General features: G+C 47.2%; 1 protein-coding gene across 5 annotated transcripts in view; it reads left to right on the top strand.

Annotated features, from left to right (window-relative positions):
- PHKA2 (phosphorylase kinase regulatory subunit alpha 2) overlaps positions 1-25,871 on the top strand; it is a 57,050-nt gene extending 31,179 nt beyond the window's left edge. For 3 of the 5 annotated variants that reach the window (XM_054581112.1, XM_054581113.1, XM_054581116.1), the window contains 20 exons: positions 445-579; positions 1,475-1,584; positions 2,709-2,853; positions 3,109-3,187; positions 6,180-6,352; positions 7,141-7,317; positions 10,602-10,690; positions 11,686-11,819; positions 12,232-12,388; positions 13,194-13,273; positions 13,467-13,545; positions 13,645-13,774; positions 14,351-14,452; positions 16,983-17,101; positions 17,883-17,912; positions 19,404-19,457; positions 21,231-21,401; positions 23,493-23,546; positions 24,238-24,438; positions 25,145-25,871. In XM_054581112.1, coding sequence (XP_054437087.1) covers positions 445-579; positions 1,475-1,584; positions 2,709-2,853; positions 3,109-3,187; positions 6,180-6,352; positions 7,141-7,317; positions 10,602-10,690; positions 11,686-11,819; positions 12,232-12,388; positions 13,194-13,273; positions 13,467-13,545; positions 13,645-13,774; positions 14,351-14,452; positions 16,983-17,101; positions 17,883-17,912; positions 19,404-19,457; positions 21,231-21,401; positions 23,493-23,546; positions 24,238-24,438; positions 25,145-25,315 — 2,390 coding nt within the window. In that variant the 3' untranslated portion in view covers positions 25,316-25,871. The remainder of the gene's footprint in view (positions 1-444; positions 580-1,474; positions 1,585-2,708; positions 2,854-3,108; positions 3,188-6,179; positions 6,353-7,140; positions 7,318-10,601; positions 10,691-11,685; positions 11,820-12,231; positions 12,389-13,193; positions 13,274-13,466; positions 13,546-13,644; positions 13,775-14,350; positions 14,453-16,982; positions 17,102-17,882; positions 17,913-19,403; positions 19,458-21,230; positions 21,402-23,492; positions 23,547-24,237; positions 24,439-25,144) is intronic. The other 2 variants (XM_054581114.1, XM_054581115.1) reach the window with 2 other exon arrangements.
- The last annotated feature ends 1,781 nt before the right edge of the window (positions 25,872-27,652 follow it).

Here is a 27,652-nt window from a genome sequence, read left to right as displayed (position 1 = left end):
GAGCTGTGTCCTTTCGGGGCAGGGGCACAGGTTTCTGCTGGTTCCCCCATGAGGAGTTGTTTCCGCTCTTGACCCCACATGAAAAGAACACAAAACAGGTTTAGAATAAATGCAGACCCAGGGAAAGGCAAGACATCATTTGAGATGGGGTGATTTGACTTAGGATCTGTTGAAGACCATTTCTAGAAGTCTCTTATCAGACTGTCTTGTAAATTGTGTGTACTTCATAAATATGCACTGCGGGTGTTGAGGGGAGGCAAGGCCAGAGAGGACCTAGAAGAGCAGCAGTACAAGTGCTGTCGTTTTCAGAGCCACACAGTGCAAGGAGAGCATGCTAATGTGTGTATCAAAGGCCAAGGAAGAAGTCGGGCAACGATGCATGTATCCATGTGAGGAGACAAGGGCCACAATGTAATGCAGATTGTATGCTCTTCTTCTTCGCAGTTACTGTTCTGGCAGAAAACAGCCACATTAAGGACTTGCTGAGGAAGCATGGGATAGATGTCCAGAGTATTGCTGACATTCATCCAATCCGAGTCCAACCAGGCCGGATCCTCAGTCACATATACGCCAAGCTTGGTAGGTTTGGGGAAATAGGGCATTTTTGGCAAGGAGACATCTTGTCCTAGATTTTGGATCTGGGGGAGACAGTGATGTGTGTAAATTCTAAAGAAGTGGGCAAAGCACTACAGCAGGTGGTTTGACCACTTCTGTGTGAAGAGGAATGGGCAAACAAGCATGTTCTTCTCATGCGGGTTCAGTAGATGTCATCACAGGTTGGTCATGAGATTTGCCACATCTGTTATACATTCTGCAGCCACTTTTGAAAATTCACAATTGGAACCGTCATTTGTGTCTTGATAATGTTTCTGATTTTCATCAGTACTCTCAGAAAATGCTCATTTACCCATTAAAATAGGAGGGGGTTGTCCTGACCAGCATGGCTCAATTCATTGGGTGTCGGGTGTCATCCCACAAAGCGAAAGGTGGCCAGTTCGATTCTCAGTCAAGGCACATGCCTGGGTTGTGGGTCTGGTCCCCAGACAAGGCCTGTACCAGATCAACATTTCTCTCACATGGATGTTTCTCTGCCTCTCTTTCTCCTTCCCTTCCCCTCTCTAAGAATAAATAAAATCTTTTAAAAAATGAAATAAAATAGGAGGGGCTTTTCTTTACTTTTCCTAAAATCTGACTTCGTTTAGCAAATTAAAAGTAAACACTGATAAAGTCCTTTTAATAGTTTTATTCTAGATAGATGTTGAACCAGGTGCTGCTCATATACATGCATGAAAAGGGGGGTGGATTTGTTTTTAATTCCTCTTTGTCCTACTTAAAGAAAGACAATGGTATTAGAAAAAACAAACCCTACAGTGGGTTGTTTGACATAAAAATAAGTTCAGTCTTAGCTGAAGTCAGTTGCATTAGATGTTGCTGTGTTTAACACCGGTTTCTCTTTTTTCTTTTTTCCAAATAGGACGGAATAAAAATATGAAATTGAGTGGGCGACCGTATCGGCCAATTGGTGTCCTTGGAACATCTAAACTATATGTGATTAGGAACCAAATATTTACTTTCACACCTCAGGTGAGAAGCGCAGATCAGTAGCAAACCAACAAGCATCTTTTCATTAAGCTGTCTTTTCTGGCTGGTGGGCCACTTTGAATGCATCAGAACGTGCATGCGTAAGTTCCAATAGAAAAATGTAAGATGACACCCATTACCTAGTACAATTCTTTACTCATAGGAGGTGCTTAGTTAACGTGGCTTGAATCGAATTGAGTGTGTTATCACTTCCCGTCACAAGTAGCAATGAAAGTCACATCGTTTTACAAAATAGCTAGTACCATGTCACTTGACCCACAGTCCTTATTCCCCTAATCACAAGAGTCCCTCGCCCTTGCTTAAGTTGTCATCAGACCCTCTGTGTAACACATAGCCAGTCTGATTTTCAGGCACTAACTCCCTTGATGGGATCCTGAATACACCGATTATGAAACTTTCCTTCAGAGTTTTTGTTTCCAAAGGAAACTAGTCCTGTGGAACCCAAACCAAACATTTTCCATCCATTTGGGCAGCTAGAAAGACCAACTATGGTATCACTTTGTCAACATGGGACACAGCCCCCCTACTGCCAGGGCACATAGTCGGTCAGGGGTCAGTAGCCCCAAGTTGCTCTTTTCTGCCCTAACCCACACTGCTCACTTAATTCTTGTGAGTTACTTCCTTTCACAACAAACTTTAGACCAGAGCATGGACTGAGCATGGACTAGTCCAGGGGCCAGAAGAACAAGTTGCTTTTCATTGACATCAGGCAACAGTGCCTTTAGTTCACATCAGCCAGGCCATTGATCAGGTAAACAGTCTCCACATCTCACCTGCTCTCAGTGCCCTCACTTGGAAAGCATCTCGGAACCCTGGAGGAGGGGGAATTAAGGAGCTATTGATTTCCTTTCGGAGACAGCGGTATTGAGCCAGGTGCTTAAATCCTCATCTGAGGAGCTGTAAATAGATCTAGCCATGCACCTTTCCCTTCCATGGCTCCTGGGCACGTGACAGATCCATTTGTCTGACTGCGAGGAGAGCCCCATGATGGGTGGATTACAGCCAGGACTGAGCTGCTTCTCTGGAAACACAGCACAAGGCATAATGTGGGGTTATGTTGAGGGAAATGAAGGACAGCCTCTTACTTGGCCTGTTCTGACTTGCAGTTCACTGACCAGTATCACTTCTACCTGGCCCTGGACAACGAGATGATCGTGGAGATGCTGAAGATTGAGCTGGCCTACCTATGCACCTGCTGGCGGATGACGGGCAGACCCACGCTCACCTTCCCGATCACCCACACCATGCTCAGTAACTCCAGGAACTTGATTTACCTGATTCATATCCCACTGTTGGTTTGGGCCCTTCTTACAATGTTTAAAATGGCTCCCATGGACAGAGCTAAGTATTGAAGGGGGTTCTCAGCAGTTCAGTTTCTTAGCTCAGGAACCTTCTATGACATATGTATCTTAATTAGATTGTGTTGATGAAAACATTTCAGTGCATGCCCCTTCCCCCCGCCAAAAAAGTATCAAGTAAACTAATTCGTCTTTTCTCCCCCCTTAGTCAATGATGGCTCAGACATTCATCCTGCAGTTCTTTCTACAATTAGAAAACTAGAGGATGGATATTTTGGAGGAGCTAGGTAATGTATGACTTTTTTAAAAAATAAAAGTAACATTGATGTTTCTTAAAGTATTTTGCTGCCCTTCTCCCATTTTTTCATATCAATTGCTGAACATAGAAGCATGGTGCTTTAGAGTAAGAAGGAAGTTCAAACTTAGTTAATCCAGTGACCCATGTGAAACGGGAATCATCTCTAAGCAGCATTCGGCGGGTGTTTGTAAAGCTTTTGCGGGCGCCAGGAGGCCTGGGCCATGGAGAGGTAAACATATCAGTTTCTCTGAAGTGGCATTCCCGGAATGCATCTGTGGAATGCCGTGTCTGTTTTTAGTAAAAGGCATGGCAGAAAACACCCAGTACCTTAGATCTGGCAAGTGCTGAATAATTGCTCCTTGAATGGACTCGAGCATGCTATCACCTTAAGAATAATTCACAGAACTTTACAAATTTCTTAGTGACCCTCAGAGCAGAGCCCCTGAATGGGCCTGCCTAGCCCATTGTCCCCTCGTTCTCAGTGGAATGATACCCATTCCTTCGCAGGCCCACGGTACGACAGACGCTCCCAGGTATCATGATTAAGCATCTGGAGTGATAGGGAGCTCACCTCCCAGGAAAACTTCTTCTGGTTTTGTACCCTGTGACTGTCAGGAGGCAGAGGTTTTCTCAGTAGCATCTATGCCCCGATCTCTGAATTCCCTGGGATATGCCAGAAGGGTCCCAGGAGAACCTCGCTGTGGAGCTGCCCCTAGTGAAGCGTGGCCTTTCCTGGGCTCGGGGAGGCTTCCATTTGGTCCCTGACGGAATGCCAGTTGCTAAAAGTGTTTGGGCCTTGAAATCAGTCCTTCTTCTCACATCCTCTCACACTAGGGACTCTGCTGCCACGCTATTTTTTTTTAATTGTGGTAAAATGCACATAACAAAATTTAATACCAATTTTAAAGTATACAGTTCAGTGATGTTAAGTACATTTGCATTGTTGTGCTACCACGGTTTTCATCTTGCAAAACTGAAACTCTGTGCCCCTTAAACAGCTCTCCGTTTCCCCCTGCCCTCAGCCCCTGAGAGACACGGGTCTGCTTCGGCCTCTAGATATCTCATCTCAGTGGACTCCTCTAGCATTTGTCTTTGTGACTGGCCCCTTTCACGTAGCTGGATGGCTTCGGGCCTGAGTCATTGTATTTCTAAGTGCTGGGGTTGGCACTCTGCTCACAGAGCTCACTGCTGGTTTTGCTGCAGACTTGCAGTGACCCTTACTTTGAGCTTCCCCGGCCTCTCTCAGGAGTGTCAGTGACTTTCCCCAGAATTTTGCCATCTATGTTTCCAGCACCAGCGCCATACTGCAGTTGGCACCCACGTTCATACATTTTACCTCCAGTTTGGATAAGTTCCCACCTAGTATACAGCATCACAATTGAGAGAAAATCCCATATGCCCATTATTATCTGTTTTTCAAAATAAACTCTTTACTTGAAATAGAATCATCGTCCAAAGGATACTGCAGTTAATTGAGCACTTGCGGTTCTTTGTTGTTTTGTTTGCATTGTCACATTTACTCTTCACTTTGTCACGTGGGCTGTATTCCCACTTTATGGAGAAGGAGCTTTTGCCTCAAAGACCCAAGGCACAAGACAGATAGGTGCAGAAGCTCTGTGTGAATCCAGAAACCAGGCTCTAACCCCGTGTGGAGCTGGCAGGGGGCTCACAGGAGTCAGGAGAGCCACTGCTTTGTGGAGTATGGCAATGATTCAGAGACCCGGGGAATGAAACAGGAATGCCTAGGCTCCACCTTTCCTACTAAGTTCTTGATAGTTACAATTAAATGTCATTTTGCCTTTTCCTTTATGTCTGAAAGGTGGTGGCTGTTCTCTGAAGGACATTTAAAAAGCTGGGCTCACTCTAGACGGTGGTCTCTACCGCTTGGATCCAACTGGAGTCACTTGCTATCAAAGTGCTGCCTTTCACCTTTGATCTGACTCCTTTGAACTTCCTCAGAGGGAAACTTTCCATTGTTTCTTTTCCTGGCTCCACCTCACCCGCCCCTGTCCCTAACCTCAGGACAAAACTATCACTAGAACGGACCCCAGGGTTCCAGGGGAGAAAGTTATTACTTTAGGAAGGGAAGGCTTTTCTTGCACTCAGGCCATGTTTATGATGTAGTCCATTTACCCATTGAAGCTCAAGCACCTGTGAATTCATTTGCATCCTCCTCTTTAATTTGCTCTTTAAATGGTTCTTTCAGCCTTTTCAATTAAGTCATTATCTGATGCAGATAGCTCCAAGGCATCGTCCTGTTTTCTGCCTCCAGATCTAACACTTTAAAAAGCACAGCAAGCAGGAGTTCTTTCTGTAGGGCGGGGAGCCCCTGCTCCCGGAACCTGAGGTGCACCTGCAGAACTTGGAGGCCGCTGCCTTTGCAGCAGGACCCCACGCTGCCAAACGCAGCTCCCAGTTTTCAGTGGGAGTTTTCCCAACCTGGTAATATACTAGGGCCATTCTGAGCATCTGCTCTGGTCTGGAATTGTCCTACGCGTCGCATTCCTTCTGGACGGATCTTGGGCTCTGAGATTTGCCTACCTGCATGTGAGTGACCCTGTTGTGTGGTTGGGACTCAAACAATGGCACAAGTGCACCCAGAGAATCACTGCATATGGTTGTAGTTTGGTCCAGTCATTTTAGGGCAAAAACCTCCTAAAACATGGTTCTGGTTAAAAGTAGTTCACTTGATATGTTTTGTAAAACTTTGGTTGGTTCAGTAAAATAAGTTCCTGTTTGTGTTGGGTTCGGGAGTTAGAAATCAGCATGATTCATTTTGGCTGTTAATATGCTGTGTGCTTTCACTTAATACGTGCTGTTATTGAATTTTCATTTTAATTTCTTGGCTGACTACTTCAGAGTGACGTATTTATTGATACTGGCAGAAACGCCACCTGGTTGTTGAAAAGTCTCCCCATGATTTCATTAGTGGAAGCTTGTCCACATGCAGCTGTATCTCTAACATAGTGTCTCCTTGGCAGAGTAAAACTGGGGAGCCTTTCAGAATTTCTCACCACGTCTTTCTACACGTATCTGACCTTCCTGGATCCCGACTGTGATGAGAAGTTATTTGATGATGATGCCAGCGAAGGGAGGTCCAGTCCTCATAGCGATTCAGATTTGGGAGGATATTTGGAAGACACCTACCATCAAGGTATAGCTAGGCATGCCTTTGCAAGCGGTTCATTGAATTTACTCAAGCCTTAGCACTGTGGTAAAATTGCACTAACATATGCAAGCACCAAAAAAATGACTTGTAATTAACATAACAAAAAGGCTTTGCAAACTTGCTGGCATTAAAATAAATAAAATGCCACTTTAAAAATTTAAACTGAAAAAGTGGGGCTTTTTTAAACCCAGAGGGACAAAGAGTTTCAGGAGTGAGGGCTTTTCACAAAACATATTCTGAAGACAGAAACACTGGGCTTGAATATTCAAAAGAATGGTAGAATGATCTAGGTTTGGTTGGATATGAGTGCTGAAATCCTAAGTATATAACGTGTTTCAGACCAAGTAGGATTTGGGGTTGAAGTGACCTGATTTTTACTTTTCGACAGCATTTGGGATTGGGGCTCGGGGTCCCATAATGCTTAGTTCACTCATGACAAATTAAAACAAAAAGATCAGATGCCAGCTGCTGGCCCTCGGGTTCTCAACATATTCAGTTCATGTTTGGTTGCTGTGCTATACGCTCTACCTTGACCTGTATTTTCTTGTCCTAGGATGAGGTTTATCCAATCAGTAACTTTATAAACACATACTTTATCTATGTAAATCTCTTTGCTTTCCAGGGGTGGGGTGGGGGTGCAAATATTTATATCCAAATGTTGTCTTCCACTACATTTACTCCATGCTGCATGCTACACAAAATCACTATTACGCCTTTAGAATATTTCTGCAGCTTGTTTTCATTGGCTCTTTTGCTTGCCTGTCCAATTACAGAAAGCCAGGACGAACTCGACCAGTATATCAATCACCTCCTGCAAAGCACATCCTTGAAGTGCTATCTGCCCCCTCTTCGTAAGAAGACTTCAGAAGACAGCCATGTTTTCAGTGCCATCCACTCCACTCGCGATATACTTTCTGTGATGGCAAAAGCAAAGGGTTTGGAAATTCCATGTATGTTATCAACTCTTTTCTGCATGTTAAAATAACTTTTTTAAAATCAAAGTAATGCTTGAGCATTATTTAAAAGGCAAAGAATCTGAAAAGACAAAATGCAGCTGTTTCCTGCCTCACCCCTCCCCACCCCACTGCCCCCAGCCCTTCTTAGAGGCAACTGCTTTCAACTGTTCATTGTTTCTTCTGGCATTCACATATCTCCATGTTTCTAAAATAATGTGCATATACTGCTGTCTTTCGCTGCATTGGTTTTATTCAGTATCTGTAGACTTTTTTCTCTTGGGGTCAGGATTTAGGTATCTTCAATCACCATTCTTCTGCTTCGCTTCCCCTAACCTGCCAATGTAGTTGTAGTAAGGCTTAGTTAAATCAGTGCTCACTCTAGCCCTGACTGGTGTGGCTCAGTGGATTGGGCATTGCCCTGCAAACCAAAAGATCTCTGGTTTGATTCCCAGTCAGGACATGTGCCTGGGTTGCAGACTAGGTCCCTGGTTGGGGGTGTCCAAGAGGCAGCTGGTCAATGTGTCTCTTGCCTGTCAGTGTTTCTCTCACACATATTATGCTCCTCAAAAGAATTCTCTTTATTCTTTCTCTCTCCCTCTCTTTTTCCTTCCTTTCCCTTCTCCGTAAAAATAAATAAATAAAATAAATCAGTACTCTTTATATTATTGTATGTATGCAAATATTATTTTTACGTTTTTTTTCCTAAAGCTAATAGTTGCCCTATCTTTCAATCTGCCTTGCTTCCTTTTTATACCTTCCAATGGCCTCTCAATCCAAATTTCTACCAGGTCAGCCATATCCAGGAATTTATTGATTTCACGACTTCTCTAAGAATCCATGAGTCTCCTTCTGTCTCGCTGATTGAGCTCTAGTCCTGTTGCATACCTGGGACTTCTCTTTACCATAATCCTTGGAATCTGCTTTGCTTATCTCTTCAGTTGGGCTCCCTGGTTCTTGAATCTGGCATGTTCCCCTTTCTCAGTTTATCCCTTTGGTGGAAAACATTCTAGAATAGTTTCAGTAAGTTTTAAAAAATGATACAATGGAAGAGGGTATGGTGATGACAACTATCAACTTGTTTGTTTCTGAAGTTCACTGCTCCTTTGCCCTGGTCGCGCTCCAAGTCCAGGATATAGATTTTACCCTGGGATCTCCCTTCACCTTCATCCTAGGAAGTTCTTTGAAGTATCCTTGTCTCTTGAGCTGGCTCTCCTATTTTCTGTCTCAACTTTTCCTTTCTTAGTTCACTCTCTTAATTTGGTGGAGGACACCCAGTAGTTTCCCAAGAAACAGTGCATGGTGAGTGAAATCGTTCAGACTTTCCAAGTCTGAAAATAACTACAAATACTCTATGTCCATTTGAGAGTCTGGCTGCATATAGAATTCTAGGTTGAAATTTTTCTTCAGAATTTTTAAGGCATCGTTTCATTGTCCCCCTATATCAGTGTTCCCAGAAGCCTACATCTGTTCTGATTTTTGACCCTTCAAATTATAAACTCTTTTTCTCTTTGAAAATTTTTAGGATCTTCCCTACTCCCAGGTTCTGAAATTTCAGTGATGTGCCTTGATCTAGGTGTATTTTCTGCCATGGTGCTGTGTACTCATTGGGCCTTTTCTATCTGGAAATTTGTGTTTTTCAGGCCTGTAAAGTTTTTCTGAATAATTTCCTTACTCACTTCCTTCCCTACATTTTCTCTCTTCTTTCTTTCTGGTACTCTGTGATTTCAGTGTTGACCTCCCCGAGAGGTGTTTATTGTTTCTCATCTGTCTTCCATTTGTTTGTCTTTTGCTCTGTTCTGACGACAGTTGCTTCCATTTTTTGTTCCACCCCCCTCAACTGAGTTTTCTCACTTTTGCTATCATGTTTTAAATCTTTGTTCTCTGAATTACATTCTTTTTTGTTTTATGCATACAATATAATTTCTTATTATTCTAAGAATGTTAATCCAGGGTTTTGGTTTTGGTTTTGTTTTGGTTTTTACATTTTCTTCTCCCTAAATGGTTTCCATTTCCCCCAAGTCAATTTTCCTGTTTATTTTTGTTTCTGTCTTCCACAGTAGAGTCTTTGCTTCAGTGCAGGGTGTTCCTTGGTTATCTGCTCATGCATGGGAATCTCAAAGTATGTAGGTGGGGCCTGTTGGGTTTATGGGTGTAAGCTGGGCAGATTTCCCAGAGATACTCTAGTCTCCTCTTTGGTAGGTAAGGGTCTGGTCCTTATTCCCCCTAAGGAATATACCCAGGCCTTGAGATATGCCGGTTAGCCCGCACTCTCGAGACCCTCCCCAAAGAGACCCTCTTTTCTTCTGTCAGGGGAGCAAGGCAGCTGCCAGGCCATATGGAGTTGAGGAAGGCATCTAGGGAGCTCACTGCTTCTCACAGAGCAATTTCTCAGTCTTCCTCATTCTGGACCACCCCTCTGAACCTCCCCTGTTGCAGAGGTACATAGTGCAGCAAGCTCTTGAGACATCCACGGATTCTCTGATGTAAATCTGACCAGTTCTTGGTTTTTTCCACTACAGACTTGGGGTTTGGTTGCCTGGTGTTGACTAAATCAGTTATCTTTCATCCATTAGCTTTCTCTCTTCCAAAATGCTGTTACTTCTCTCCTATTTCTCCCTATTCTTGAGGATTTGTCTTTTTTAAAACATTTTGTTTCTGTAGTGTTAGTTGGGGTTTAAGACGAAGTAAAATTAAAATGTATGTTTAATTCACTAATGTAACCTGGAGGTCTATACCTTGAAAACTTCCTATTTTCCCACGATGATATGATATAGCCTAGAAGATACAGGTGGCTTAATGGATAAATAATGATAATGATAGCATCTAAAGGTGGCTAAAAAATGGAAGCCCCAATGCCCAGCAGTGGCAAAGTGAAATGCATATTGGACAGGAAGCCCAGATACCTTGATTATGAGAAGTCCAGTGACCTTGGGTAAATGGTCTACCCTTGCTGATTCTCAGCTTCATCATCTGAAAGAAAAAGAGGTTGGACTCAATCATTTCTGAGGCTCACTCCAGTCCTAAGATGCTATGTAGTTTTTCCCTGAATTTCAGGAAGGAAAAGTGAAATTTTACTTCTTAAAGCAAGGTCCATGTCCTGCTCATGTGTTTCCAGCACATGGTGAGGCTGTGTGATAAACTCTGGTTAATTACACTCAGTAAGTAATCATTCCTTTAGGTGGTTTGTATTGAATAAGGAGTAACCACTGTACCCTTAAAAGAAATATTTTATCCTCCCTGCTCCTCAAAAGAATTCTCTTTATTCTTTTGCTTTCCAGTTGTTCCCATGGCTTTGCCAACTAAAGTTCTAAGTGCCCACCGTAAATCGCTGAATCTTGTTGATTCTCCTCAGCCACTCCTAAAGCAGGTAAAATATTTAGAATCGCTTTTTTAACAAGTGTAATATCCTTTGATGCTGGTATAGCTCCAAGAAGTCTTTTAAGTGGTTGAACTCAAAAGAGAGAGTGTATTTTGTGATATCCAGGACTTTTAAGATGAAAAGTTTTGGGTTTCCATGTGAACCCACTCAGTTGTCTAGAATGTGCTTTGTGTCAGCATGCACACTGAATCTGATGCAAACCTTTATGTACTGGATGTAGAAAAAGGCTACTGACTTTTTGCCCACTCACCGGAATCTATGTCATGCTGGAGTTAATAAGCCAGCTCACTGCCTAGCCCTGTCCTGTCTGTGCCAGCCAGCCAAGGCAGGGCTCCTTGCAGAGTAGAATGCAAAACGAGAAAAGATTCCTCAGGAAAATAAATCTCAGGGTGTTCCACACCAGTTCCCATAATTCATCATTTTATCCAGAAATCTCCCTTGATTTTATCCCATATAAATAGAAAGATTCAGTGTCTGTTGGAGAATATTTTAACCTAACCTCAATTTTAGGTTGTTTAAAATTCACATACTTTTTGCATTTGTTTTTGTTTTAAAAATATTTTTACTGAAGTGTAGCATATATAGAAAAGTGTACAGAATGTAACTATACAGCTCAATGAATTATCCCTGAGCCAATAAACATGGCTCAGTGACCAGCCACCGTTTGTGCCCCTCCCATTCGCTCCCACCCGAAACTGCAAAGGTAACTGCTAGCACAGATTCTAACAGTTAATTTTGCTGTTTTTGAACTTGGCATAAACAAAAGTCACACATATTTTAACCTGTCAGCCCAGTCTCTTGCAAACACTGACTAACACAGTGATTCACTGATGAAAAATGGTAAAGCGCATAAATGAAAACCTACAAAAGATTCACTGGAGCACAGTGACAGAGTTCCAAGACCAGACTGCTCTGTGACTTCCCCATCTCAAAGTTCACATGCTCGGCTCTTCTCCCCTGAGTTTTGCCTGTTGTACGGCCAGGCCCCCGAAGGTGACTTCCAGTGGCCCAGAGATGATCATGGTGACGTGGACTGTGAAAAGCTGGTTGAGCAGCTGAAAGACTGTTTGAACCTGCAGGACCAAGCAGACATTCTGTACATTCTGTATGTAATAAAGTAAGTTTCTGGCCTTTGATAGGCCAAGCTTTCCCCAGCCTCCTTGATTCCGTCCTAGTCTTCTTGGCCTTCCAACAAGCTGGGTCATGAGTCTGTCACTCAAATTACCCAGGATCACTGCAAACAAACTTCCATCCCTTTCCTGCCTACTCACTCTGGCCTCTCAGGACAAGGAGGCTGGGTGAGGCCAGGAGCTCACCATTTCCTGAGGTTAGGCTTCTGTTTCAAATGGACAGAAGGGATGCTTTGGTAAGACTCAGCCCGATCCTGAGATTCAGAGGCAGTGGGAAGGCCCCGAGCACTTGGCAGAGCGTGCGGTGATTCATTCCCCTTTCCGCCAAGTGGGCTCTGCTGCACGAGAATCCAGCCTGCAATTCTGGCCACACTTCTGGGGTTTTCTGTCTCTCAACAGGGGCCCCAGCTGGGACACAAACCTCTCCGGACAGCATGGGGTCACAGTTCAAAACCTCCTCAGCGAGCTGTATGGGAAAGCAGGCCTGAACCAGGAGTGGGGCTTGATTCGCTACATCTCTGGCCTGCTCAGGAAGAAAGTGGAGGTCCTGGCTGAGGTCAGAGCCACTGTTCTGGCTGTCCGTCTATCCTTTCTACCCCATGCACTCTTCCTATTATGAAAGCTAAAGGCAAGCACCTCTTGTTTGTAAAGGAAACCAGTTATTTAATATGTAGGTGGAGTGGGCCTTCCTCTCCTGACCTCCCACTGTTCTTGGAAGGCGAGCAAAGGAAATGAAACTGAAGTTGGTTAGTTTTGTTCCTTCTTAGCTGCAGAAAAAGGTTTAGTAAGAAGTAAAACGAAAGTTCACTCTGGCCTGGCATCCTCTTAAACAGAGCTCTTTTATACCTATATATCCACAGCATAATCATCATTAATATTTTTAACCCCATGGCCCTGCAAAATCCAGAGCTGCTTTCTAAGACATTAAACTCCAGTGTTATGGTAAGGGGATGGTATTTATTATATGTGAATAATGGGGAAACTGACAATTTAAGATTATAATATCGTTATTAACCCCTAATATTGGTATCTTAGGACTCATGACAGTCCACTCCCCGCCCCGTGTGGCATATCATGGAATCCAACGTGTTTGCTACAGTGGGTGGGCATTAAATGCCCACTAGCAGGCCCTGCAGAGCTTGGCCTGGAGCCACGTATTGGGAACACGAAGATTACAGAGATGCAACTCTGCCTGGGTTGCTCAGTCTGGGGTCTGTGAATGATTTTTTTTTTTTCCCCAAATAAATGGCAACAAGGGTCATGAAGTTAGTAAAGGTAAATTTATGATCTTGACAGTCCCCTTCCCCTTTGGCTTTGCTCATTTTCCCCTCTCCCCCTCTCCCTTTCCCCTAAATGGCTAGGCCTGCACAGACCTGCTCTCACACCAGACACAGCTGACAGTAGGCCTGCCGCCGGAGCCTCGGGAGAAGATCATCTCTGCGTAAGTCTTCAGCCTGGGGCCCTGAGGTTTGTGGGGGCCGTGGGGGAACGTCAGTGCCATCCACTGTTCAGGAAGAGGGAGCTCACTGTCACTCGGGAGCTCCCGGCAGGAAGATAAGGATCTTCCACGGAGGACGAGGAAACACTGCTTAGGTATTTTTCACGGTTTTTTGTGTCCTGATGCTCATTCCTAGGCCCCTTCCCCCCGAGGAGCTCACAAGACTCATCTACGAAGCCAGCGGGCAGGACATTAGTATCGCCGTCCTCACACAGGTGAGCTCAGAGGGACAGGGCTGCGGCCTTGCCCAGGCTGCAGGGGCCTTCGCCACCACGCGGCCTCTGAAACACTGTCTCCGTGTGTGTTTGCATCAGGAGATTGTGGTCTACTTGGCCATGTACGTCAGGGCGCAGCCCAGCCTCTTCGCGGAGATGCTCAGGCTCCGGATCGGACTCATCATTCAGGTGATGGCCACGGAGCTGGCGCGGAGCCTGAACTGCTCAGGTGCAAAGCGTGGGTGGGCCCTTGGGAGGCTGTTGCAGGTCAGCCCTGGAAAGCCCTATCCGAGTACTCTGGAACTTGGGCTTCTGCGCCTTTACGCGTGTTCCTGCTTCACCTGGTTGCCTAGTTTAGATGGAACGTCCGCTTGGCCATCCAGCCCAGGGTGTTCGATTTCATTTGTCAAGGGAAATGAGGGATTAGAATCTTCCGCCCTGATCCTGACATCTAAATTCCATACTGTATCCCTTTGCGGTACGATCATCCCCCATTTAATAACACCTCCGCTGAGAGAAATCCTACCAACTGAAATATGTAAATCAACTGCAAGGCACATCGCAATGTCGAGATCATTACAATGTGAAAAATATATGTTTGAGAGTTAAGAAAGTATACAACATAAACATAGCTTTCACAGTCACCAAGGATCAATACATTTCAGCCCTGAAGCAGTGAGGAGGTAATCCTGGGCAGGGAGATCTGCTACACCCTTCATTGCCACCGCCCCCAAGGCCCACCTGACTCTGTGTTCACCTGCTACCAGCCCTGTGTCTGGGACACTTACAAGATGTTTGTTTTTAGGAGAAGAAGCTTCTGAAAGTTTGATGAACCTCAGCCCTTTTGATATGAAAAATCTCCTGCACCATATCCTAAGTGGAAAGGAATTTGGCGTTGAAAGAAGTAGTAAGTAAATGCTCCTTTTACCTCTGTGCAGAGGGGAGCAGAGAGGGTCTGACTGATGCATCCAGTGTCGCCTGAAACTGCTTCATTTATATACAAATTGACATCAGTAATTGCAGTTTGGGGCATAATGTACGAGAGTAAGGTTCCTACTAAAGTATGCGATGGATAGAGTTCCAGATGCTAGGTTCCTGCTTGTTGGGCTTTGGGAGCCCTCATAGGCTTCCTGCGTGAGCTGTGGTCCCACCTGGGTGTGATATGCACACCTCTGTGCCCTGGCCTGTCCTCTTCCCCCACCAGGTCCAGGTGCTGTCACGGTGCACAGGCGTTAGGAGGGGTGAGGTAACCAGGGTGGCAGGATGAAAGGGCTGTCTTTTCCAAACACCCAAGTGCCCAGATTTGGCTTGGACAGAAGTGTCCTGAACCAAACCCCAGGCCCCTTTATGGGACTGGGAAAAGAGCCCTCTACAACCTCACAACACCTTCTCACGGAGTGAGTCTGCTTCGTCCCGGGCTGGCCCGCTCAGTTTTTATCTGTACCGGAACACTGTGTGCAGTGCTAGGAAATAAAATCGCCCAAGTCCTGGTGGAATTCTGTTCTCAAATGCTCTCTAATTATAATTGAAGCAATTACCATTTCTCCTCATAATAAAACAAAATGATTTGCAGACCCATTTGTGAATTTATTTCATCAAGCCAAAGAAATGCAGTGTGGGCTGTCATCCTTTTCATTTAATAAGAAGGACATTGGGTACTTCATATTTTTCCCCAGAGTGTGTGCCAGCCAGCTAACAAACATGGCATTGTGCCATCAGATGAGTTTTGATGACTTTTCTCCTTTCCTGAAAGAAGAGATCTTTTCCAAAAGTAATTTTCAACCCTGGTCAGGTGACTCAGTTAATTGGAACATTGTCTTGTATACCAAAAGGTTACAGGTTCGATCCCTAGTCAGGGCACATACCTAGGCTGTGGGTTCGATCCCCAGTCAGGGTTCATATGGGAGGAAGCCATTTGATGTTTCTCTCTCACATCTCTGTCTTTCTTCTCTCTCTAAAAAAAAACAAAACAAAACAATAAACATATCCTCGGATGAAGATTTTTTTAAAAGTAATTTTCAGTTCTTCCAAATGCCCAGTTCTTGTAAATATGCAAGATAAATATTTAATTTGTTCTGCTCATCAAAATAATATACATGCTTTGACACAGGTAGTCACTAAAATTTTGTTATTAGATATAAAGCTATAGCTGCTTACAAAACTAGAAACAGAGTAATGTCACCTGAAAGCCATAAATGTCTAATTGCAAGCAAAGCCAGAAGTCCTGACTTTTGACATATAACATCATTTGTTAATTGTCCGTTGTAATTGTTTAATTTTTATAAATCAGGAAATGGAAATAGTCATAGAATTTTGATTAAATCCTGAGATGTCTGAGATGAATATTTCCTTACCTCATACAGGCTCCACCGTAGCCTCCCAGACCCTTTCGACTTCTTCCTTTCGACCCTCCTCCCTCTCTAGCTAATCACTGGTTTTTTGTGGGTTCCTCCCTGTTTGCTGTGCTTTAAATGTTGGTGCCCCCAGCTCTTTATTTGTCTCTACTCCCTGGGCAGTGTCCCCCACTGCATGGCTTCAGTGGTAAGTTTCTTGGGAAGCCGGGGCGCACAGGGAACGCTGCCTGAGGAGGACCTTTGAACTGGGCCAGCAGCAGGAGAGGATATGCCGGGCAGTGTGGAGCAGGCGGGGCAGAAGGGAGCAACATATACAAATGCCCAGCATTTTGTGGCTGGTCCAGAGTGGAAAGCTGAGAGGGGCGGGTGAGGCTCAAGTCCTTAGGGCCTGTGTGCCGCTGGGAGGACTGATGGGGCCTTATCCTGAAGACAGCTAAGCCTGCAAGGATTCTGAGTGGGCAGTGACAGGAGCACACTTGGCCTTTGAAAGCAGTCACTGTGACCACAGCCCAGAGAGCTGGTTAGTCGGGGGCAGGGCTGCAGACAGGCGTGAGTCCCGAGGCCGCAGCAGCAGGTTGGGAGCGAGATGATGGAGGCCTCTCTGCCCCTTCTGTCCCCTTCTGCGATGGCACAACGCGCTGACCCCGGGGCAGCCACAGCTCCTCTGCCCCTAACCCTGGTCTGCTTGTTCTCCCAGGGCTTCCCTGTCTAGCCTCACGGCCCCTTAATTGTGTGGTCTGTTTTCTACAAGGAAGGTGTGCTTTTGGAGGAGTAAAGAAGTTTTTTATTTTTTTTTTTAAATAGCCCATTCATGAAAGGGTTTATGACCTCCCAGTGTTTTCTGCATGCTGCTTAAGTGACGTTCACGCTCATTTATTCGCTCAGACCCATATTGAGCCCAGGCTGTGTAGCAGGTATGGTTCCAAGTGCTGGAAATAGGACTGAACAGTGTAGGTGAGGCCTCCTCTAATGGAATTTATACTCGAGTGGGGGAGAGAGACGTGGATGAAACTAAGTACACTACACGTATTCCTCACGGTGATTACTTACAGTTGCTAAGAAGCACGTGTGTTTCCCCTCCAGTGCGACCTATCCATTCCTCTACATCCAGCCCCGCCATCTCCATCCATGAGGTGGGACATACCGGAGTCACCAAAACCGAGAGGAGTGGCATTAACAGGCTGAGAAGTGAGATGAAACAGGTAAGAAGGGCTCTCAGTGGTGACGGTGCCAGGAGAGAAGTGGTTTTCCTGCCTGGGCTCACCTCAGAAAGTGTTAGAAACCAGGGCACGCAGGGTGCAGCCCGCTCTTTGTAGAGGATGTGAAATTCCTTCTGTCCTGGACTCTGAACACACCCCGTACCCAGATATCCCAGAGCCCCTCCCATATGCTCACCCTTAACTTTACCACGTTATGTGAACATTCCAGAAAACGCCTTCCCCATGTTTGCCTCTGCTGCTGAGTACTGCTGTTTGAGTGGACTACAGCCACTTAAAAAGTACAGTCATACAAAAACTAACTGCATCATCTCTCCATTGAATGTGTCTTTCAAAAGAAATAACCAGAGAAATCTAAAAATAGTATAAATGCTCACGATACCTGTATTTTCCACCAGCCACAGGTGTCTTTTTTCTTTGTTGTCCTTTATTTAATTCACAATAAATTCCTCCTGAACGGATCCCACAGGACTACAAGTCAACAGCTTTTCAATCCTAACGTGCTGGTACTGTGCTAGGGCCTGACCATGATCTACGGGAGGAAACGGCTTCCTTCTGACCATGACCTGCAGTGAGAAATGTGCTCAGATTTTCTTCCGCATTTCAAATGATGATGGTCCACTAGTTCGAGTCCAGGAGGCACAAATGGGTTCACACCCTGCACTCAGACCAGTGCTTCCCTGGCTTGTCCGGAGGGTGATAGAAGTAGCAGGGCACCCTTGATTCAAAACCGGTTTATTTATTTCTGATGTATTTTTACTTTCAGATGACTAGGCGATTTAGTGCCGATGCACAGGTGAAACATCTTTGTCTTATTTTGCCCTTTACTGTGTGTGCTTCATGTTCTTTCTGGCTTGGACGTGGAAAGCGAAACTGTGAATATGGAGAGTCTGAATGTGTGGAGAGCAGTTCTGCCCAACAAGCAGGCTTAGGTGGAGGTGATGCCACAGCAGTGGCAGGCAGCCCTGGGGACAGGCACAGTGCTGGACTTGAAAGCAGGAGAAATGTCCTTGCCCCAGACATTTAAACAAAATCCATTCATTAAACTCTTGGGTTTTGTAGGATATTTTGTGAAAGAGATGGTCCCAGGCTTCACCTTGGCAGGAGTTTCTGTTTAAAAAAAAAAAGCCGGGGTGGGGGGGAATAAATAAGAAAAAGTAAAATGTAGTCATTGATTATATCAGTAGAAAGAATACCATTATTCCTGTTCCCAGATTATCTTGGGAGGGGGTGGATTTACCCCTGGAAGGAAAAAAATGTAACGCTACTGTTGTTTTACATCACCCTGTGCCGTGCTTCCTCCAGAAAACTGGAGTCACATCCCTAATGATTTAATGTCTCCGCGACTGAGAGAGGGCAGAAGAATCGTATAATGACATGTAGCCACTCTGTGTTGTCCCAGGGTAAAACACACGTGCTCTCTCAAATTTATCCTCTTTGCAAATACAGAAAAGACTTTCCAAACACATTCCTTTGCCAGCCACTCGGTGGCACCGTCCCTCTGGTTACTCACATCCCTATGGTGCTTTCCGGGGAATATGGGTGGTTCCTTCTGCCTCCATTTAATGTCATCCTTGCATATTATGGGGACAAAATGATCATCTTTCTTCTTTGATGGCTTTAGAGTCAGTCAGTCAAGTACAAGTTTTGAATTTGGCTACTTCCATCAAGGAAACATTTTCTCTAGCCAAAATGTAATTAGATGCCATGGTATTTTAAATTTCTATTCACTTCTATTCTATTCACACAAAAACACCATGCGTGGGTGCACATGTGTGTGAATAGAAGTACATTATTAAGGGTATTAAGGGTACATTCTGGATTTTTAGATGAGGAAATAATTACTCAGCCAAAGGTCATCAGCCTGATCTTATTCACACATTTAACAGGTATCTACTGAATGCCAGTAGGTACGAGATGCTAAATGCTGGTTATGGGTATTTTGTTGCTTTCTATAGATTTTCACAACTCTTAACATAACAGATTAGCATTTCATGTCTGTGACTTTGAAAATAAATCGGGTCCTAACTTGATGAGGAACCGTCTGCATCTGACTAGAACGTGGTCCCGTTTCATACTGACAGAGTATTTCCCAAGTTCTCCGCACGGAGCCCCAGAGCACCCCGGCCTCTGGGGCTGTTTGCCTGGTTGCCGAATGAGCACTTCTGCCCACCTGCGTCCTCTGCACCTTCTGCAGGTGTTTTCCATGCTGTTCTGTGTTCCTCCTCTCCACTTGCGCCCATTGGTATCACTGCACATGACTGAATGGACTCTCTTTGTCTTGTAGCTCTTTTCTGTGAGCCAGGCCGTGTCCAGCAGTCCACATTCCTCCAAGTCTATGGTAAACCGTGTGTCCCAGTCGTTGTCCCCACTGCTGCCTCCTTGTTTGTGGTGTCTCGATCCTCTTGTTGCCCTTCTCGTGCTCCCACTTACGCCCCACTCCTGAAGATTTGAACAGGTTTAAGTGTTTTCACTTGACTGTCATTATGAGGAGAGTCTACAAAGAAAGCCAAGAAGTTCTTAAACTGATCTTCGTCCAGATGCTTTTGGAACCTTTGCAGCTTTTCTGTGGGGCCACAGTGGTGAACCATTGTCCCCATGTGCTCATTAGCTCTGTGTGCTCATAATGCCCCTGCTTGGTGTTAGGCCTCAGATGAAGTGCAGGACTAGAAAGTATTGGAATTGCTGAAGCGAGTCTGAATCTTCCTCCTGAAATGGGAAGGAGGAAACCAGCTGAGTCATTGATGAGTGCTGCTGTAATTACTTTTATTTGTATCTAATTGTTGCCGTATTTAAATGGCAGTAATGAGCCCAGTGGAATAACCCAGCAAACAGCCTTTTCAAAATAAGATCTGATAAAGTCAAAATGACTCCATAGAGAACACTCCTGCCTCCTGCCCTGGTAGCATGCTAAACATTTGCATTTCATTTTTAAACCTTTAAATGTGATGTCGTGCATTGAGAAGTGAAAGTGCCAGGTGGTCCAGATAATGTGTAAGGGTGTTCCAAGCTGGAGGCCGTGCGCCGAGAATTCACCCACAGGAAGAAGCAGGCCCAGAACCTTGCTGCAGGGCAGAGGTATGGCCTCAGCGCCCCTGCGGCTGCTGTGGAAGGGGGGGCCCACATTCAGGCCTGGTCTCCAGACCCCTGCTGCTGTCACGGGCGGGCCTGCTGAGGCCAGAGCGGGACTGCTGGCCCTGCCCCAGCGCATCCCTCATGGAGGCCAGATGAGTCCAGCCTCAGGCAATGAGGCGGGCAGGAGATGACGCCCTCTCCCTCTGCTTCAGCAAAGCATGGCTTCTTGGCTCAGAGGCAGCCACTGCCCCAAACCAGGATAAAGCCCTGTGTTGAGAATAGGCAGAGTAGAGAGCAGATTGAAAAGGACAAGTGCACATGCCATACTCTCTGAGGTCCTCACTCCTAAAAGGGGATCCCCAGCCTTTTCTTTTAGTTTTTGGCTCCAGACCCTCCCCCACCCACTCCACCCCCACCCCTTGTTATGTGTTGCATTCTCTGTTGCACTGTAGAAGTAAAGTGGCACTTTGACAATTGTCTCCCTGGGCTGCACCGCCTCTGGGGGGACTCACCTGCTCCAAGGGCCTAGTGTCACTCTCCGAGTACTCCTACAGCGATGCCAGAGGCCTTTCCAGTGATAACTAATCCCCATGAGCACTTAGCACCAGCCAGGCATGCTCTTGGGGATTTCTATATCTTTATTCAGCGAATGCTGCCAGACAGTCCGACTGTGTCCCCACTGTGAGATGAGGTCGCACCCTGCAGCCAGTGTCACAGTCAGGGATGGCCGCAGCTGGTGCTGAGCTGGGATTCGCAGCTCAGCCCAGAGTCTGTGCTCTCACCTGCTCGGCCTGCCCGTCAGATTGGGGCCCCTGCTGCCGCGCTACCTCATGGGGCCTGGCGCAGTGCACCAAAGAAGTTCAGGAACCACACTGGTCTGTGAAAGAGTTAATCCAGCTTCAAGAACTGGTCAGGCTTGAATCAAGGAACCACATTACTCTGTGGGAAAGTGGTGATCTGGTGTTTTCACTGGTTCACTGAGCTGTCCTGCAGAGCCCTCTATGAGGCTTCTAAAGGCCATGCACTGTGTGTCTTGCAGAAGTCCAGCACCCCATCCTCGCCCACCGGCACGTCATCGTCAGACTCAGGCGGACATCACATTGGCTGGGGGGAGCGGCAGGGCCAGTGGCTGCGCAGGAGAAGGCTGGACGGGGCCATCAACAGAGTCCCCGTGGGATTCTACCAGAAGGTGTGGAAGATCCTTCAGAAGGTGAGCTTGGCCACTGTGCTGAATTCCACAGGCCTTGGGGCTGGGGGACACGCACTCCCAGGGAAACGAACCGACCCCTCTTACTCCCTTTGTGAGGCATGGTGGCACCTACCAGGATCATTGAGCAGCATGTGGCTGCATAATAAGCGAACACACAGCCCCTGACCTTGGGTAGCTCACAGCCTAAAGCAGGGTTTCTCCACCTTGGCTCAGCTGACATTTGGGGCTGGGCATGCTTCTCTGTGGGGGCTGTTCTGTGCATGGTGGAATGTCAAGCAACATCCCTGGCCTCCTCCCCGTCGATGCTAATAACACTCCCTGCCCCACTTGTGACAACCAAAACTGTCTCTGGACATTGCCAAGTGCCGCCTAGGCAGCAAGTCACCCCTGGTTGAGAACTGCTGGCAGAAACCACAGCAAGTTAGATGAGGTGGCAGCTCCGGTTATGTAGGACTACCTTTAACATTTTGGGAATGTAGACAGGTCAGACAATAGACAAGAACCAGAGAAGGCAGGGAAGGCTTTGGGTGAAAACACAATGACATAGATGGCCCACAACAGCCCCCACCTCAGCATCCCTGAGCCTCCTGCATGATCCTGGTATCCACGCCATTCAGCGACATGACTGAGCATCTCCCACCTGCAGGGCACCATGTCAGGTCCTAAGGGCTTCCAGTCTCCCTCCAGGTCCCAGGTGCCCTGGGGGCACAAGCTCCACACACCCTGGCCTGCACTTCCCCACGTGGAGGAAAAGGACCCCAAACCCGCACCCCTTAGTGCCTGCTATTCCTGTGGCCACCAGATGGGGCTGCATTTCGCAGCTGCCTGGGGCTGTGAAAATCTCAGCAGAGGTCATCAGAAACAGATGTAAGGGGACAGCCCCAGACTGCAGGGCACTCACCTAAACACGGGAGAGCCCCGTCCAAGTGCCTATAGCCAAGGAGGAGTCCGCGGGGAAGCCGTGCCCCTTTGCTCTCCGCACTCCCGTTCTGTCCCCCTCCCGCATCAGCCCCCGAACACTTGTTTCTCCAAGTCCCCCTAGAGCCTAGCTTTCCTCTCGCAAAGGGCAGGACCGATTTTTTCATAAGCTATTTTTGTTAACTCAGTTCACAGTAGCAGAGGAGAGAAAAGTCATACCAGTCGAGCACATACAGCAAGCCCCTCCCCAAAGCCCACTGTGGTTTTTCTGCAGCAGAGCCCCAGGCCTGTTAGGGAACCTTCGGCCTCCATGTGTTGGAGGACAAAGGCCTTCCTCACCAAGCTGGGCATGGGGAGGTCAGAGCGGTCCCCTTCCTCATGCAGCTGGGCTCCGGGTCCACACGTGGGAGCAGAGTCCTCAGAGCCCACAAAGGCCTCTAGTCCTCTATTCTCTGCCTCTTCTCAGGAGGCACGAATGTTTGCGGCCGCTCTGTCCTCAGCCCCCCAGGCACGGGGTGGGCTGCTGCCGCCAGCCGGGACATGGGGGCTTAGAAGGCAGCCAATTAGACTCGAACAAACTGTTCCTAGAAAATCTCCCCACCCTTCCTGGGACATCACACGCTTTCACCCGGACTTCCACTGGCTCAATACCAAGACACTTTTATTATGAAAAAGCAGCATTTTGTATTGAGTCGGCGCTTGATACTTATATACATGGGCGTGCGTGTCTGTGCATGTGCTCGAGTTTTTTGTGATTGCTGCTTATTTTAGAAATCTCAGAAATAGATGCCTTGCAAAGGCACAGAAGTAGCGCTTCACCAGCAGGAGCCATGAAGCTCTCCCTTTATATGACACCGGTGGGGGCCTCTCTGCCAAGTGAAATGCGGAGCTTCCACAGAGGAGGACCCAGCAGCTCCCGGGGCATTGTTCATGTGAGAGCTGAAACATGCCTGCTGGTTCCCTAGAATTGTTCCATCAAAAACACAGCCTGTGGGCAGTGAGAACAGCTCTCTAAAAATAAATGACAGCCTGGCGTGTCCCAGCCCTCACACAGGTTTCCAGGGCACAGTGACTTGAGCGCGTGCACAGGTGCGTGTGCGTGCACGTGTGTGCACACGTATCAACCACGTTCTGGAATCTGACTGAGATGCGATGTATGTGTTCTGCCTGCAGTGCCATGGTCTGTCCATCGATGGTTACGTGCTTCCGTCCTCAACCACACGAGAGGTAATGGGAAAAATCCAAATGCTGGCCTACCACCATTTCCAACAAGTCCTGTATTCATGGACTCTGACCGCTGATGCTTCTTACAAGCTTCTTACACATAGAGACGGGCCATTTGGAGGTCTGATCTTTTTAGCTACTAAACCCTAAAATTTTGCAAAGTTTCTTTCTCACATTTACTGGCAGAAACAGCATTTCTGACTGTCACGGCCTTTAGATCTGCCCTTCATAAAACCCTATTAAGGGAAAAGAGCAAAGCTGCATGCCACAGTCATTGGGCCCCGTGCAGCCCCCTCTGACCCCTCTCTGCTGACAGCAGCCATCTTCCCTGGTTTCTTTTCCCCTGTACATTGTTTTAAAAACTGATTTTTTAGTTTTTACCCTGCCCAAAGCACCATGCCATATGCCACAAGAATGATGAAAAAGAAGGAAAAATAAGAAATGGTCCTGGCCCCCAGGAACTCAGAGCCCAGCGGGCTAGGTAAATAAAACCAGGACAAGGCCGACTGCCTCCCAGAGCAAGGCCTCGGGCTCCTGCTCCAGAGGGTCCCTGCTGGCAAATCAGGACAGTGACCAAAAAGAAGGCAGCATTTGAGCTGAGCCCCAGACCCAGTGGGTGTTGTGATCAGCATTGGTGACAGGACTGTGTCCTGCCTCACTCCTAACGCCCCGGGCGGGCGGGTCCCTTTGGCAGATGACTCCGCAGGAGATCAAGTTTGCTGTCCACGTTGAGTCAGTGCTGAACCGCGTGCCCCAGCCTGAGTACCGGCAGCTGCTGGTGGAGGCCATCATGGTGCTGACGCTGCTCTCAGACACAGAGATGAACAGCATTGGGGGCATCATCCACGTGGACCAGATTGTGCAGGTGGCCAACCAGCTGTTCCTGCAGGACCAGGTGGGTGTACCCGGGCCAGTCTAGTACCCGGGGACAGGGGCAGGGTAGCCAGTTTGGCTGGCATTTACCAAGGCTGGCAATTCTGTGTCCAATAGGAAAGAATGTTCTCGAACAAAGAAAATGTCGCCACAGATGGTGAAAAATGTCAACCATTTGGTTAGAAAATGGCACAGTGGCCACTTGGGAAATCTAAAGACCTTTGAAGATGGTCAGGCCCATCTCAGCATACATTTTTTTTTCTTTGATTTGAGAGAGACATCACTTTGTTGTTCCACTTATTGACACATTCATTGATTGATTCTTATATGTGCCCTGACCAGAGATCAGACCCCACAACCTTACTATACTGGCACAATACTCTAGGCAACCGAGCTACCTGGCCAGGGCTCAGCGTAGGTTTTACTGCAGATACCATCCTTGCTCGCGTATGGCCCTGGGTAGACAAAACCACTTACTCTGCACCCGAAGTTGCATTAGAAGAAGCTGTTGTCTTGTAAGAGTCAGGGGAGCCCTGTGAACTGGGGTGTGTGGGAACCCAGGGCAGTGCCCGGAGCAGAGGCCAGTGCTCCCCCCCCCGCCCCGGGCACTGTACATTCTCCTTCCCCAGGCTGGGAGCTCCCCAGGCTGTGCGCCTGCAGCACACAGTCATCACAGGGCTGCAAGCGTGAACTCTGCTCATCCTTTCCTCTGCCTTTTCTTGCTGCAGATGTCGATTGGTGCCATGGACACCCTGGAGAAAGACCCAGCCACAGGCATTTGCCACTTCTTTTACGACAGTGCTCCAAGTGGGGCTTATGGGACAATGACCTACCTAACGAAGGCAGTGGCTTCTCATTTGCAGGAATTGCTGCCCAATTCAGGCTGCCAGATGCAGTAAGGCCGTGGCGCTCTGACTCTGTCACTTGCCCCCTTGCCTCGTTGGGAACTTTCTTCTGTTGCCCAAGGTCCCCTGTGCTGTCACAAAAGCATGTCTCATCAGATACAGTGGCAGGGCAGAGATGGCAGCAACCTGAAACCAGGGTATGTCCAAGCCACAGAGAAAGCCAAGGAATCCTGTGCCTCCCCAAGAAGCGGCATAGGATCGTTGTCTAGGTCCATTTTCCTGGAACATTTGTCACAGCATCTGGTCTCCTGGAGTCTCAGGAGGAATTGGAAACTGGTCTGAGTACATAGTGAACTAAGAAGCCAGCTTAAATTGGCTCTCATAGAGAGTTACCAAAATAGGTTTGGCGAGCTACTGCACATATTAAAGATACTTCCAGTAGCAGTAGCTAGACAAGCAGACCTTGACAAGCGGAACATCTTAACGGGATGTATCCTGTTTGTGGACCAAATACTTTACCAAATAGAACAACTCTAGCTTTCTGGGAAAGTTTGGTTTTCTTGCACCTTGCTTTCTTTCTTGACATCTTGGTTTATTGGCATAGCTACCTTCATTAACTTTGACTCGTGGTCTTCAAGGATTTTATCCTGACTGCCTGTGAATTAGGAGTTTCTCCTGCCTTCCGAAAAATCCCCCATCTCCCAGAATCCAGCAAACAAAAAACAATGTCAGGGGAGGAGCAAACTGTTGTATAGGCTGCAACAGGCAGGGAGTCCCTCGGGAAGGCCCATGGCCCCCCTACCCCAAACCTCCCCCTGTGCTCTGGGGGAGCCAGGTGGTGAGTCTGCGGCACCAGAGGCCATGGAAAGTGGAGGTGCTGTGCTCCTGCAGACGCAGTGCTTCCCTCTTACGATAAAGCCGGGCTGGGGGCTGGGGATTCGAGCCCTTCTCCTGCAAGCACTTCCATTTTAACACTGTCAGGTAAGTGTGGTTGGAGGCCTCGAATTCAGAGAATGCAGAACGAATCGTGACTGGGCCGGGCCTCGTCCATCTTTTGCCAGTGTCCTGGGTGATGGAGTTTCTCTCTGGTCGTATTCTTCTGCAGGGTGGGGGTGAATAGGCAAACAGTTTATGTGAATAATGGACTCGAAAGGACAGTCTGCTGGTAGCTACATGGTAAGCTCTGGCTGGTTGAGAGTGATGGGTTGGATTTGTGACAACCCTGTCTCTGAAATGGGAACATGGTCATTGGATCTTTGCTGGGAAGTTTAAGTGACCGTGGAGAAAGCTGATGTTCTAGCTGTTTTGAACAGACGTTGCGGTGCCCAACGCACCCTCAGAGTCAAGATGTAGTGCTGACAGTTATTCCGGAAGCAGAGGGAAGTTCCTGATGGTCCCTGCTTAAGCGCCTCTCCTCAGTCCCAGCCAAATGCTTGGCAGTTGCCCCCGGGACAGTCTCGGTGCACCTCCCTGGCCCGGTGGTGTCTAGGCACTGTTCACAGGAACGCCAATGCCTCTGTTTCTCATTTCCTCAAAACACAGTACTTTCCTTTATGAAGTACAGAGTGGTTACTGAAGGGAAAGGCTCCAGAATCTGTCAGCTTCTGTCCCCAGGGACATCCACATTCTCTCTCCACCTTCCCTTGCCCTTCTGGTGCTGGTTACCCCCGCCCCACCGTTAATGTCAGTATGCAAAACTGTTCTCCTCAGATTACCACATCCTGACTTCATTTGTCAGCATTTGTTGAGAAAGCGTTCTCTGTGCCTGTGTGAGAATATATAGAGAAATGAGATGCGACTCAAGGAAGACTGATGTGAAAAGATGGCCATGCTTCACTGTGGCGGGGGCGGTATCAGAGTCAGCCAAGGCGCAGGGCCTGCCCACAACACTGGCACTGGTGGGGCGGATCCCAGGGGCAGCGTGGGCACCATGCCCCCTGCCCCCACCATGCCCTGGAGCCTTCCTGTTCATGCTGTCTTCGCTGGGAAACCTGTTTGCTCCCATTTGCTTCCAAGGTCCAGGGCAGGTCACAGCCACCGAGGTTCCATAGTAACATTTCATAGCCTTTATTTTTGGTGTTCTTACGACATGCTTGCCATAAACAGGGCTCATGTAAAATTTACCTGGTAGACTCCCTGGTGGATCGTTTCAGACACAGACAATGTAGGAAAGGTACAAGCTGTAAAAGTTCCGCTTGCTTCTTGGGAGAAGGCTCAGGAAGAGTTACGGCCCTCTGAAATGAGCCAGGTGCTAATTTAGAACAATCACCTGCCCGTGGATGACGTGCAAAAGCCACAGATGCAGTGTTTGGGCTCACCAACAGAGATGCAGGCCGGGAGAAGAGCCATAATAAGCAATTCAGCCGAGCCTTCGATTCACTCTTTTGAAAC

This window comes from Pteronotus mesoamericanus, unplaced genomic scaffold (genome assembly GCF_021234165.1).
Source record: "Pteronotus mesoamericanus isolate MK-2021 breed Mesoamerican mustached bat unplaced genomic scaffold, CSHL_Meso_final contig_65, whole genome shotgun sequence".
In the NCBI taxonomy this organism is placed as follows: Eukaryota; Metazoa; Chordata; class Mammalia; order Chiroptera; family Mormoopidae; genus Pteronotus; species Pteronotus mesoamericanus.
The sequence above is the reverse complement of the archived record's forward strand: the minus strand, read 5'-3'. Positions and strand labels throughout refer to the sequence as shown.